The sequence below is a fragment of the Syngnathus floridae genome, chromosome 14, assembly GCF_059516105.1.
Source record: "Syngnathus floridae isolate MCC-2025c chromosome 14, RoL_Sflo_1.0, whole genome shotgun sequence".
Taxonomy (NCBI): Eukaryota; Metazoa; Chordata; class Actinopteri; order Syngnathiformes; family Syngnathidae; genus Syngnathus; species Syngnathus floridae.
The window spans coordinates 9,466,180-9,479,207 of NC_142426.1; the positions used below are offsets into that span (position 1 = coordinate 9,466,180).

The following is a 13,028-nucleotide window of genomic DNA, read 5'->3' on the forward strand; positions in this document are numbered from 1 at the left end:
ATATGGAAAGATTTGTGCCCCGCAATTGGCTGTCAACTAATCAAGCGCGTACCTCTTGCCAAAAATCAAGTCTAGAAAAAAAGATGAATATTCATTTCATCATCAGCAACAGTTTGAAAAGACTAACCCAACACTGTCAATAAAAATAAAGACAATTACTTAAAATGACTGGTGTCTTGTCTGCGCCAAAGCCTATTCCAGAAAACAGGATGTGCTATTTATGCCAAATCCAATTACATTTGCCCCTTTCAGTACGCAAAGCCATAAACAGATTATGAGAATATTAACCTTTAAACAAGATATTTATAAGCCATAATTTCCCTTAACTTAACACTTGAATCCCTGTGGAGAATATTGCTGGCAATTTTTCATGGTAAAATTCATGTCTTAAATCAATTTTGGGATACCATATGTTTTTATTACTATGATGAAATGGAACCAAAAAACAATGATACATAGGAAAAAATATATCAGGAGAAGCTAACGCCCATGAAGAAGAGCGTTCACCTTCCTGCGACTTTTCCCAACATTCAAATTAAGTCACGTGGGTGACAAATCCAAGGGCAGCAGAATTTCAGGAAAGAGGCAGTATCCTGTTACTGAAAATAAAGTGTTGAAATAATTAGTCAAATACAGCGTCACTCATCTTAGATGGCAGAATGTGACATTTCATGTAGTGGCCCAACTGACTGAATCGGTGAAGGGCTAAATAGGGTGAGAGAGCAACTAAAGGGATTATTGTGCGTCAGTTAGAGAGGAAAGCCACTGCTTGACTGTTCTCAAAATAAGTCCGGTGTTTCACCGCAAGTGTTTCTCTGTACAAACAGACAGCATCATGTTTTCTTCTCGACAAAACTGGGAATGTACGTGGATGCGAGCTGATGCTGTGACAGAACCATGGACAGCAGTCTTTAGGAAATAATGGGAGATGGGGAATTTTTAACTCTGGAGCTACTTTTTGCAAGAATTGATTGAAAGGATATTTAAAAGGCAGGATTACTAAGCAATTGTTGTGTCCTCACATCATGACATCTGGGCATTGAAATGTACTTCAGAGAATATTTTGGACCCGACTGTGTGAGTACCGTAGAACATAAACTGTAGGTCATCGTAGAAATGTCCTGGTATCCTGCTGTAATCCTAACAAGTGAGTCGGGGGAGGGAAGGATTAAATGGTTTTAATAACAGAGAAAGAAGGTGAAGCTGGAAAACTTCAGGAGAATGGAGTTGCCAGACTGGGCAAAATTACTATGGACACACCTGTCATGTCCTTCAGTGAGGTCGACAAGGACAGAGAAGATATTGAGGAATCGGAACGACATGAAGAATCGGAAGCTGATTACACTCGAAATTACTGGGAGGATGAGGATGATATCTATCAGGAGTTTGAGGAACTGGATTTTGAGGCTCTCTCAGATAACTTTGACACAAGGAGCATTGCGTCTGACGATTCTTTCTACCCGCTTGACACTTCAGTGGGATCTGACGGTCAACGCGCATCATGTCGCGAGAGCCCAGAGCCGATATCCTTCTTTAAGGCTTGCTGCAATAACAACACCATCATCGTCAAAATCATGATCAGACAAGGACTGACTGAGGAGGAAGTACACGAGACAGACCGGAACAGAAGAGTAAGAACGGCCTGAGCAAAATATTATCGGCAATGTTGTGTTTGTGTACTATAAGATTGCAAAATGGAAATATGATGGCTTCCAATTGACATGGGATTCAGAATATTAGGTTAATCCCCCGAGTAACAGATGGGAAGTTCCACTGTGAAGTGACACATTGAGAAGCAGCTTGGCATTGGCCTCAGCTTTTAACAGGCTTGCTAAATCCTAACACATACGAGGTAAAGGATAACATACACTGATATTGGTCAGAGACTTTAGGGACTAATAAGAAAACAACGGCTGGGCTATGCAAAATATTACTGTATTTTCCGGACTATAAGGCGCACCTTCAATGAATGGCCCATTTTAAAACTGTCCATATATATAAGGCGCACTGGACTATAAGGCGCACCATTAATGCAATCACAGTATAATAACTTGAAATAGAGAAAACAATAACAATATATCAATAATGTTAATATCACACAATACACAAAATAAACATGTAAAGCTTACTTTAATAAGTACAAAACAAAACAGTCAAATAGATCAGTAAACTTTAAAAGTTAAAGTTCCAGCCATCCATCATTCTCCATTTGGTCCATATAAGGCGCACCGGACTATAAGGCTTTTGAGAAAATTTGAGGTTTTTAGGTGCTCCTTATAGTCCGGAAAATACGGTATTAAAAAAATTGTAGCTACCCCTACCCAAGTGTTTGTTAATTACTAATTGACACCTCATTGACCAGATACTATATTAATAGGGTTTCATTATTTTCAACATTTATTTGAGAGCAAATGGACCAGGAACATTCAAATGTTCTGTGCCTAGAACAGCAAGTGACCATTCAATGACTTCCACAATTTGTCTTGAAATGAATCACCTTTTGATTACAGATTCAACGTCTGCTACGTTTGTCCAAATTGTGAAAACTTAACTCATTTTTGTGTTTCAGTCTGCACTGATTATAGCGTGTTACTATGGTTATGTGGACGTGGTCATCGCCCTAGCCCAGTGTCCTTACATTGATGTCAACTGGCAGGATAATGAGGGTAACACTGCCCTTATTACAGCAGCACAAGCAGGTAAACAGGACACTTTGTAATCAGAAATGCCCCCCTCAAGTACATTTGGAAAAAAAAAATCACTTATTACCTAGTTGCAATTCATATGAGCAATCAGACCCCCCCCCCCCCCCCCTCCACCCTCCTCCAATAATAGGTGCAAATGAGGCAGTATTTTAAAACATTTACACATGTACTACCTGGACAAGATGGTGGAAATTAAGTAGGTTTCTTTGTTTCATTGTTACTCATACTCATTTTACAAGTATTCACAGAATTTAAAAATGACTTCAGGGATGCATGCGTTCAGCATTTCTCAATCCAGGAAGTGCATTCATCTCTGAGATGACTATTTTCCTTCCTTAACTCATGCATTATTTAAAGAGGAACACTTTACTGCAGGGAATTGAGTCTGAGGCTTTTCAAACGTGCCCACCTTGAAGAATGAGACATGATCTGCTGTATGGTACTTGCATTTTCAATTATCACATTTACTAAACCAAAAGATTCCATAAAGATGCAGTCTGCGTAACCGACGTGCGGCCCCGGTCTCTCATCTGCTAACAATGATGAATGACTCACTGGGATGTGGGACTTACTCATTTTCTGCTTCATTAAAACCATTATTGATCCCTATTCATGACAAAACAAAAACTTTCTTTAAAACTCATCATTGATGCTGAAAGGTGTCTACACAGGTTTAGAACTAAACCCCGATTTTCCCTGCTGGTGATGTTAAAGCAGCAGTACGGTACCGTAATACAAAAAAAGAATCTCTGACATTGTCAACCATAAACCAAATGCTACTTATCTGTTGGATACAGGTCACGTGGTCATCTCTCATTACTTGCTGAACTACTTCCCCGGGCTGGACCTTGAGAGGAGGAACTGTCACGGTTTCACAGCTTTAATGAAGGCTGCGATGCAGGGTCGGGCCGACACTTGTAGAGCACTCATGCTGGCTGGTAAACGCCAAGTACTTCTACAATGTAAAAAAACATGCCTCTTTTTAAGATGCATGCAGAATTAAGGAAAGTCGCATACAAATGGATGTTAACATTTCCAGGAAGTGACATGCAAGCCAGAGACAATGGGCGGAAAATGACACCACGGGAGTGGGCTCTCTTCACTGGTCGCTATGAGACGGCTTACCTGATGTATCTGGTCATGATGAAGCCATGTGCTGAGCAGTTCTGTGACTCCTTCAGCCTGGAGTGGCCCTTGCTGGAGGTGAGTATTATTTTTCATGTTATATCGCCAAATGCAGTATATATGATATTTAAAATTAATGTGGAGCACTTTTCATACATGGAAACATTTTGCTTACAAAGCTGACAGTCAAGACAAGCTTCATAATTCTACAAATTAGCCATGAAAAGCTTGGGAGGGGTAACAGTATGGCCAATTATTTTGCTGAACAGCATCATTTAAGAGCTGATAGAGTGAAAAGTTGGCAAGTGGAGGCTTTTACACTGGGTTCTAGATTTTTGTGCAACTGATTGATTTTCCTAGGTTGTCGATGCAATTTTCAAGTCAACCTTTGTCACAGTAGCTATAATTGGATTGTTTTTGTACAAAAATAATTACGTTATTTTCAAAAATAAAAACTTTAAAAACACACTGTCCCAAATTATAACAAATAATGGAGTTTCAAATAATTAGGTTGTAAAGTGAAAATGGTCATTTATTAAATTGGCAGCAGCCTCTCATCCAACAAAACAAAGTCATGTTAGCATGACCTACATTTCTTTAATCTCCTTAGAGGACAAAAACAAACAACAGCTTTTTGATGGTACTATTTGTCTTCCTCAGGATCTGGTTGCCAAAGCAGAAGAGCCAAAGTCCTGCTGGAAACGTTCTCTTGACCTTCTGTCCTGCTGCCCTTACAGATTTTACCTTAACAATAAGGTGAACCCTGTGGATGATGGGGTTCTGGAGCACATGGTCCAGATCACTACTGGTCTCAGGAGTCCATTAATTGCTATATCCTGCCGGACAGTGTGCCCAGGAAGCCCGCCGTGCGTTGGAAAACGGCGCTACGCAGTGCAGGAAATTCTCAGGAGGCAAAGGGTGGCCGAGCTAAAGAGCCTTGGCCCGGACAGGTTGAACAATTACAAGAGATTTTTCCAGAACTCCCGGGTGCTCCTCATCCCCAAAGCGAGGGATCGGCGAGCCAGCCTCCAGCCTCAACTGCTCGATGACATGGCTGCTGTATCCAAAGGGGCCATAAGGCGGGCGAGTCTACTACCACTTCATTTACTAAGGAGGAGCAGCGTGCGACCGGGCATTGTGATACCAAAGGTGAGGCTCTGCAAGGCCCCAGATCCCACTTTTAAACCAGAAAAGCTCAGACGGAACAACAACTATAATCAGCTTCAAATTCCAAAATGGGATTACAAGATGAAGAGAATAGAGAGAAAGAAGGAGGAGAGACTTTTATTACCGACAAGGCGAAGATGAGACTGGGCCCTGTGGAGCAATTGAGCATGGTGTCTGCCTTTGCCCAAATTCTTCTGGAATAAGCTCCAAATTAGGCACCATCCCAAACAGAATTATCAGTATAAAAATTGGATGGATGAATGGACTTCCAAGTTCTATAAACTCAGCTTTCACAGTGGGGGAGAACTTCTTGCAGAAGAGAAATCTCTTCTGACATTTCTTTGTTATTAGTAAATTTATTCACTCAATGTATTCACAAAACATTCTCTGCCTCTTTTACTCCATGATGAATCAGTCCATAAATATTAAACATTTTGAAGTTTCTTCATTGCTGAATGATATTTACTGTTGTCACAAAACGGGGCAAAGTGTGGGTGCAAAATAATAATAAAAATAATTATTTCATTTTTTTCAATGACCGTGGCAGCTGGCAATATTTTTTTAATGCTTCAGTGTCTTGTTAGTTCATAAACCCCATAAATGCCTGTGATGACGCTGATGCCAACGAACTACGATGATGTCACAACTTTGAGTCATCGTGATGGTGTAACAAAGTGTGTATAAATATTTAAAGGAGTGGACACACCAAAACATCAGCGTAGAAAAAAGGATGACATAGTATCGGTATGTGTTTCATATCTTTGATTATTCACTGTACATCATATTATAAAGTAAAATGATATATTATACTATGCTACTGTGTACACAAATAATATACCCGTATATTTATATATTGTAAATGTTCCATTTAATTAGGTGTAATGTCCAAAAAGAGCCCAAAGGTGAAAGCAAAGTCCTCTCAAGGAAGGAGTCAACAAGTTCGAGCAACGCAAAAGAATAAAGACTGGACTAAATGGGATAATATTTACGTTGAAATACTGATACGGCGAGAAGAGAAAGATCTCGAGGCGCAGTCGGAGCAACTCCAAAAGAAGTGGGAAAGTTTGAAAGAGCGCGAATATGAGTTACTCCACGAAATAAGTGAAGTTGAAGAGGTGTTTTTAAGCAGGGAGCCGTTTCTTGCGGATGAAATTGTTGATGAAGCCTCAGCCAAAGCGGATAATGAAGAAAAAGTGGCGCTTCAAAAGGAGGCTCAGATCAAGACTCTGATGGCAGAATGTATGGAGCTGAGGGAATTGAAACAGGAGCGCCTGAATGTTATGCAGCAACATACGATATATCAACAGTTCATGGAAAAACTGGTTGGCATGACATCATTTGAAGACGAGGACGCTTTAACGGATCACATCGAGAGTCTTTACAGTATTGAAGACCAGCTGTCTCAGAGAGAAGGTGAAGCTTACGAGCAGACTAACCAGCAGAGGAAAACACAAATGGCTTTGCAAAAACAGTACGAGATGGAAAGACAGGAGCTGGATATGGAGCTTACCCAGCTAATGCCAGAATTGTTCGAATCTAAAATCAAGGTGGAATTTTGGTTCAAAGAGTGGAAACGTATTGAGGAAACTGCATCAAAGAAACTGAACCTGCTGGCACAGATTAAGATGTCCATACTCAGCCTCTATGAGATGATCGGTGGAAAGGTATGCGATAAGCAGGGTCTGGCTTTGAATGAGACGGAGAAGCAGTTGGAGAGTATCCACTCTTTCATGTTAGATCATTTTGAGATTTTGAAAGAGTATGAAGCAAATGCAACCAGTTCAGGGTGTCCCCCGCCCAAATCACGATGATCGCTGGGATAGGCTCGAGCACGGCCGAGACCCCCGTGGGGACAGGCGGTATAAAAAATTGATGGATGGATGGAGCAAACATGGAGAAACCTAAAGTCAAGTGCAACATTCTTTTACCAGTCCCATCCACCCTCTCACACAACAAGGAAGACTTGCTGGCATGGAAGATCATCAGTACGCATAGAAAGATTTCTAAAATTGTATCAAATTAATTTCAATAATGTGGTGCCTATTGTGTGATCATAACGTGAATGAAGTTTTGTTCTGTTTTTACTTGAGAATCACATATTTGTAGCTCTGGTAGGACAGGATAGGTTCTTCCCACTCCTTTTCAAATGTGTAAACTTGCACCTCTGCTCCTATATTGTATTTTGTTTGTATCTATTCTCAAACAAAGTCATCATTTCCATGACTTTCACTTTGATTTATTGTTGACATGTTGAAACAAATTCATTCATTCATTCAAACCTGCACCTTCATCGGTTCCCAAATTAAAATATGTATCGCTGAACGTCGAAGGTTGTTATCAAGGTTTTGTACACAGTCAGCCTCAATGTTGATTTTTCATCAGGGTTTGTTTAAGTTTGCAAAGGCGCAAAAAGACGTTAGTCAGACATTCGTGAACTGTTTTAACATTGAACGTTTTTTCCCGTTACTACTTGCAACTGTTTGCAACCTTTTAGGAATCCTAATGAAATATTGACACAAAAATGCCCATGTCACACACAACAGATTAAAAAGCTTTCAGTCACTTATGATTTGCTTCGTTTACATTGATTATGGAAATGTTCCTTGACTGGCAGTTATAAAGTGACGTCTGTTTTCTAAATGCACATCTTATTCTCATACGGTCATTGGTGAGCTGCAGGCTGGTTATACCCGGGACCAGTTGCCAGCCAACAGCAAGGCAAATACAATGCATATAAAAAGTCTACACACCCCTCTTCAAATGCCAAGTTTTTGTGCTGGATTGAGCATGAAAATAGAATCCTCAGTTTCATTAGTTGATTTTGTTGTCATTCAAGATGTCTTTACCAGTGATGTCACTAGAAAGAACATTGTTGCAATGTACCAGCGGGATCAATTATCAAAAGTGCCAGGTCTGACTTGAGTTATATATGAATATGGGGAAATATCAGTTGTATGTCTTTGCCATTATTAATATTATTGTATAAAGACAAGAGGGTTTAATGAGTAGAATTCTATCACTTGTATCTGCAGTCTGAAGAGCAACACATGATATCTGTGCAACTCACAAGGTTCCTATGAAGCTTTTCAGGTCTTCTTCGGCATCTTTACCCATTGTAGTAGTTTTTGGGTCCTGAATTTGTCATACTGAAATGAGACAATGAAATCAGATCTGGCAACAAACAAACAACTCACAGTTTCCTCTTCAATGGACCATTTATATTTTGGAGCAGTTGCAATCAGTTTGAGGCATATAAAGATTCACATTTCTCTTTTTAAAACATGTTTGGTTCGAAACCACAAATGTCATATCTCTATAAAGTCCTTACTGTTGGTTTGACTGCCACGGGATCACAATGACATATACAACATTGTCAATAATCTGGCAACATTTACGGTGTTTTTTCCCAGGAGTCTAAGCCTTCCAAAAAACAGTTAACAGGGAGAAACTTTGTCAAGTTGTACAACCTCATTAAAACGAAAAAAAAAAAAAAATCACAATTTAGTTTCAGCTTAATTTGTGACGGTTTAAATTAACGCCACCAATTAAATCGATTGTGTTTGCAGGCGGGAGCAAATTCATATTTGTCCCGATTTGCTTTGCTTTGTGGTAGCTCACATTGAACAATACAGTTTCAAGAACTTTGGAATCATCGATGTTTTGAGTGGCAACAAGGATCCGCAAGCCTCGATCTAATCTACCCCACATAGCAACATTACCGCACAAATAGACAATTCAGTGTGTTGACCAGGAAAGTAAAAAGTGAACATCCTACAGGAAGTCTTTTGCCATAATGTTGCTGCTGTGACATCCACATCTGCACATTAAAAAGTAGATATTTATATAATATATATATTCATACTCTATTAACAGTACTCTATTAATAGTCTACCATGAATTTGCAACCCATTTGTCATAAAACTTTTGTTGTACTTCAAACATTGATTTTATAACACAGAAATCAAGAAATTTTGTATCGTTGTCTTTTCAGTGTTTTAATTGTCTCCTTTTTTATTTTTTTGTTTTGTTTTTTGGAATTCTCTCTGGTCCCACTGCGGTTACTCAACTTTCATGTCAATAGTACACAATTTAGAAAAAAAAAAAGACAAAGCATTTACAAACTGGCAAAGTTAAAACCACAAGCATGTCCCAACTAAACCATTAAATGTGTTCCCTGCCCGCCGGAGTTGGGGCTGGGGTTGCAGAAACCGAGTTTGGCACTATTATGTACACACTGAGCACTAAAATGAAGCGCTCACTTGTTCTAAAAAAAGAAGAATGTATAAATATACAAACAGTAGGTTTCGGGAGATTTATACGAGTCTTTGATTTTGATTGACGCGTGCCCATCTCGATTGTTTTGATAGTTTGACATTCATTCTCACGGAAGCAATAGTATATTTAAATTATATTTCTAAAGTGGAGCTACGTATCTGTCTATTGGTGGTCACACCTTTTTTCAGGTTTATCAAAGTATTTTTCACTCTGACTATGGATGGCATTCGTGTTGAATTTTTATAAGAACAATTGGATTTTAACTCGATGGCTAAATTAAAGCTATACCTTGATGTGTCATCTTTGAAAGACAAAATGAGGAGTGAAAGACAATAGACTGCGTGCATGTTTAATTTGCTCACAAAATGACACAAAAATTGACGAAATTGAGTAACTATGAAAAAATTAAAAAAAAACCTGAACAATCTTTTTCACTGTTATAAATAATCCTCTTATCTCAAGAGAAATGGAACAAGAGTACAAACCAATATCGCTGAACTAACATCTTGCAGTCTTTTTATTTGAACTCTGAATCTGGCTGGGCTTTCATGGAACGGTTAACTGTATTTACCTAAAGAACAAACCATAGTATGAATTTATTCACGTAGAATAAATCCTACTATACGGTATATATAAGGCAGTCAATGGAGTGCTGTGACCCATTCTTATTTCTGCTTTAACAGGCATTTTTACTGTGTGTTGTAGCACATATAGTGTGTGTGTGTGTGTGTTGTGTGTGTGTGTGTGTGTGTGTGTGTGTGTGTGTGTAAAGGGTATAGTGACAGGATAGTGAAGAGATGAGCTGGGTGCAGCCCTGACACAGGTAATACTGCAATGTACAAATACACAATGTATCGCCAGTAAATGTACAGTGTACATCAAATACTATACAACCAAGAATTTATAAAGTAGAATCACAAAAAAAAAAAAAAAACATACTGTTACAAATGACAACGTCCAAAAGCAATCTTTGCCTGGAGGAGGATACATCACGCTGAAGCCACAGAGAGAAACAAAGTTTGTGTATCAGATGGTTCTACTTGTTCTACAGCTCTGCTTCTTGTGCTTCGCATTAACTAAAAGCCAAGTAACTATATCACATATATACAAACGTTTCTCTCAGCTACTCCTGACAACTTCCACGCGCTTTCAGAAATCTTTCCTTCGTTTCCATTTTTCCTCAATATTTTTTTTGGGTCACTCATTTTACTCGTGACTCAATATTCTATGGAAGAGGATTAGGGCCAGTGAAGAAAAAAAAACAAAAAACGAGGGGTGACTTTATTCTCAGAATTCCGACTTTAAAATCAGAATTCTGAGAAAGTCAGAATTCTGACTTTATTCTCTGAATTCTGAGAATAAAGTCAGAATTCTGAGAATAAATTCAGAATTCCGACTTTCTGACTTTAAAATTCTGACTTTATTCTCAGAATTCCGACTTTAAAGTCAGACTTCTGAGAATAAAGTCAGAATTCTGACTTTAAAGTCAGAAAGTGGAAAGTGGGAATTCTGACTTTAAAGTCAGAATTCTGACTTTATTCCCAGAATTCTGACTTTAAAGTCCGAATTCCGACTTTAAAGTCAGAATTCTGAGAAAAAAAGTCAGAATCCTGTCACCCCTCGTTTTTTTTTTCTTCACTGGCCCTAATCCTCTTCCGTAATATTCAAATCTTACCAACTCACGTTCTTTACCAAGCGGCCTCCAAGCGCAGCACGTCATTAACTTTCCATCTGCCGGGCTTTCTAACAGTTTGGTCACAAACTAAACACAGAAAGAAAATGTCTGTCAGTTTTGGTGGTGGTGTGCATGCACATGCAAGGCCTCTTCCGCCACCCTCCGGTCCTTCTTTGCCTCCTCTCGATCCTCCTCCTCTTAAAGTCACTAGAAGGAGTTCAGTGTCCGTTCAGTTTGCATCCTATCTTGGTCCCCATCTTGCACTTAGATGTCCTGCTACTGATGATGCTACTAAAGAACAGGGAGGTGGGTGTCTTTCCTACTTTATATTATAGACTATAGGTCCTGCTCATGTGCTCCTCCCTCACCTCCCTCGGCCTCAGACCCAGGAGTCTGGAGAGGCCGGATAGTGGCTCGTCTCATAGTTGAGCTCGCTGTAGGGCCGAGAGGCTGAGTAGAAATCGACATAGTTTCCGGTGGACTTCAGGCCCTGCAAGTGCATGTTGAGCTCGCCTTGAGGGGGGCGCCCCCCTGCATGAACCTGGTTGTCATAGAAGGCCTGGTCCTCATAATTGCTGCTGTCATTTGGGGGAGGATTTTGGAAAGGCGGGTAGGGCTCTGAAGGCAATCCTTGAGATGAGACCTGTAGATAAATTAAATTAGGAATTGCTTAACTGGAACATCGGCACAAGACACAGCAGTCTCATGCACAGTTGGAAGGAGAAGTAACACTAATTGCCGCTCAGGGAAGCAATCACGACATCACCGTCATGATTTAAAAATTAGGAACAAAAACTGGTAGCACAGTCATTCAGTGACTATCATACTCCAGACTACTCCAGACTGAATATCTGCTCCATTATTTCTTGGTGAAGTTTTGCTTTTTAGCCACAGAGTTGAATATTTTTATACAACACAATAGGGTGCCGGACTTTCAGGATCACTTTCCCGACTGCAGCTTTAAATGTGACAGGATATATTTTTACTGATGAGCTTCATGCTGGCATTAGATTTACAGATAATCTTATCACATCTGATGAATTTGAATGAAATTGCCAAGTATGACACAGTCTGGGATAAGATAGCATCAATGACTTTTCTGGAAGGATACAGTGGAACTTGCCGTGTGTGGCATCATTTGGGGGGGAAAAAAAAAACGTTAACTGGTATTTAAAGGTAATTACTGGATTTAAATTTTTTTGTAACTATCTTATTTTATAAAGTGGAGAGCTAACATATACACGTATTTGATTTATGGCTAAATTTAGCTGTTGCAGTTTTCTATGGGTTGCATTTCGTAGTCCCGGAATTATGGTAATTTCACAAGTGCATTTGAAAAAGGGCTGTTTGCGCCATTGTGGATGTGTACACAGCCGAGGAAGAACTCAATCAATGCGGCTGGTCTCATTCCCTCTAAATGCGGCACGCTCTCATTTCGTATGATATAAAAATGATGCAGTGATTCGGGGCACTGTCAGAGAAAACGTAAGGCCGTACCCTCATTAAACACATTATTAGCTGATGATAACCACTGGCAACTGAAATATGGACGCAGAGCTCATGTAGCTACCCACCTCCCCACAATATTAATGACAACTACTGAGATTACTAATTATGATAACACAATTATTGTATTTCCACAATAATTCAGTAAAATGCACCTGACATCCACACACATGTCTGCAAAGCTCATAATCTTTCCAACTGTGCCGTAATCATTCAATCCTCTTGAACAGGAGCCGGAATTGAACCCTGATCCCCTAAATTGTGAGGCGAAGGTACATATGCCCGCGCCATGTGAACCCAGCGGGTGTATACTTTAGACTGGCGAAATTCCGCAAAGTGTATCTTCAAGTACATAACCTCGTTACCCTGGAATGCCCAGAATGGTGCAGAGCAGAGTTAAACGTAATAGCACCAGTGGCCATGGCCAATAAAGGGATTTGTACCTGATTATACTTCAGGTCATCAGTTGGTGACACATATGCTCCTCTGTGAAGAGTTGAAGAACCAGTGGAGAGTGGACCTGTGGAGGCAAAGATTCATTATTTCTAAGTGATTAGTCACTATGACATTACTGC

The 13,028-nt window shown here is 39.7% G+C and overlaps 3 protein-coding genes across 7 annotated transcripts in view; 2 read left to right on the plus strand and 1 right to left on the minus strand.

The window, feature by feature from the left end:
• Nucleotides 1–761: 761 nt before the first annotated feature.
• On the plus strand, nt 762–5,445 carry ankrd33bb (ankyrin repeat domain 33Bb). Its single transcript, XM_088395817.1, has 5 exons — nt 762–1,631; nt 2,570–2,699; nt 3,503–3,643; nt 3,745–3,908; nt 4,491–5,445. Exons 1-5 carry the CDS (start codon nt 1,173–1,175, stop codon nt 5,136–5,138), a joined length of 1,542 nt encoding a protein of 513 aa, XP_088251943.1. The 5' UTR covers nt 762–1,172; the 3' UTR covers nt 5,139–5,445.
• Nucleotides 5,446–5,588: 143 nt separating this feature from the next.
• On the plus strand, nt 5,589–7,563 carry LOC148387636 (coiled-coil domain-containing protein 42 like-2-like). The gene has a single exon (XM_088395818.1). It carries the CDS (start codon nt 5,879–5,881, stop codon nt 6,806–6,808), a length of 930 nt encoding a protein of 309 aa, XP_088251944.1. The 5' UTR covers nt 5,589–5,878; the 3' UTR covers nt 6,809–7,563.
• The window catches only part of ctnnd2b (catenin (cadherin-associated protein), delta 2b), an 81,933-nt gene continuing 76,122 nt past the window's right edge, over nt 7,218–13,028 (minus strand). For all 5 annotated transcript variants that reach the window (XM_088395811.1, XM_088395810.1, XM_088395809.1 and 2 more), the window contains 2 exons: nt 12,897–12,973; nt 7,218–11,590 (listed from right to left, as the gene is read on the minus strand). In XM_088395811.1, the coding sequence (XP_088251937.1) occupies nt 11,327–11,590; nt 12,897–12,973 (341 nt within the window). In that variant the 3' untranslated portion in view covers nt 7,218–11,326. The remainder of the gene's footprint in view (nt 11,591–12,896; nt 12,974–13,028) is intronic.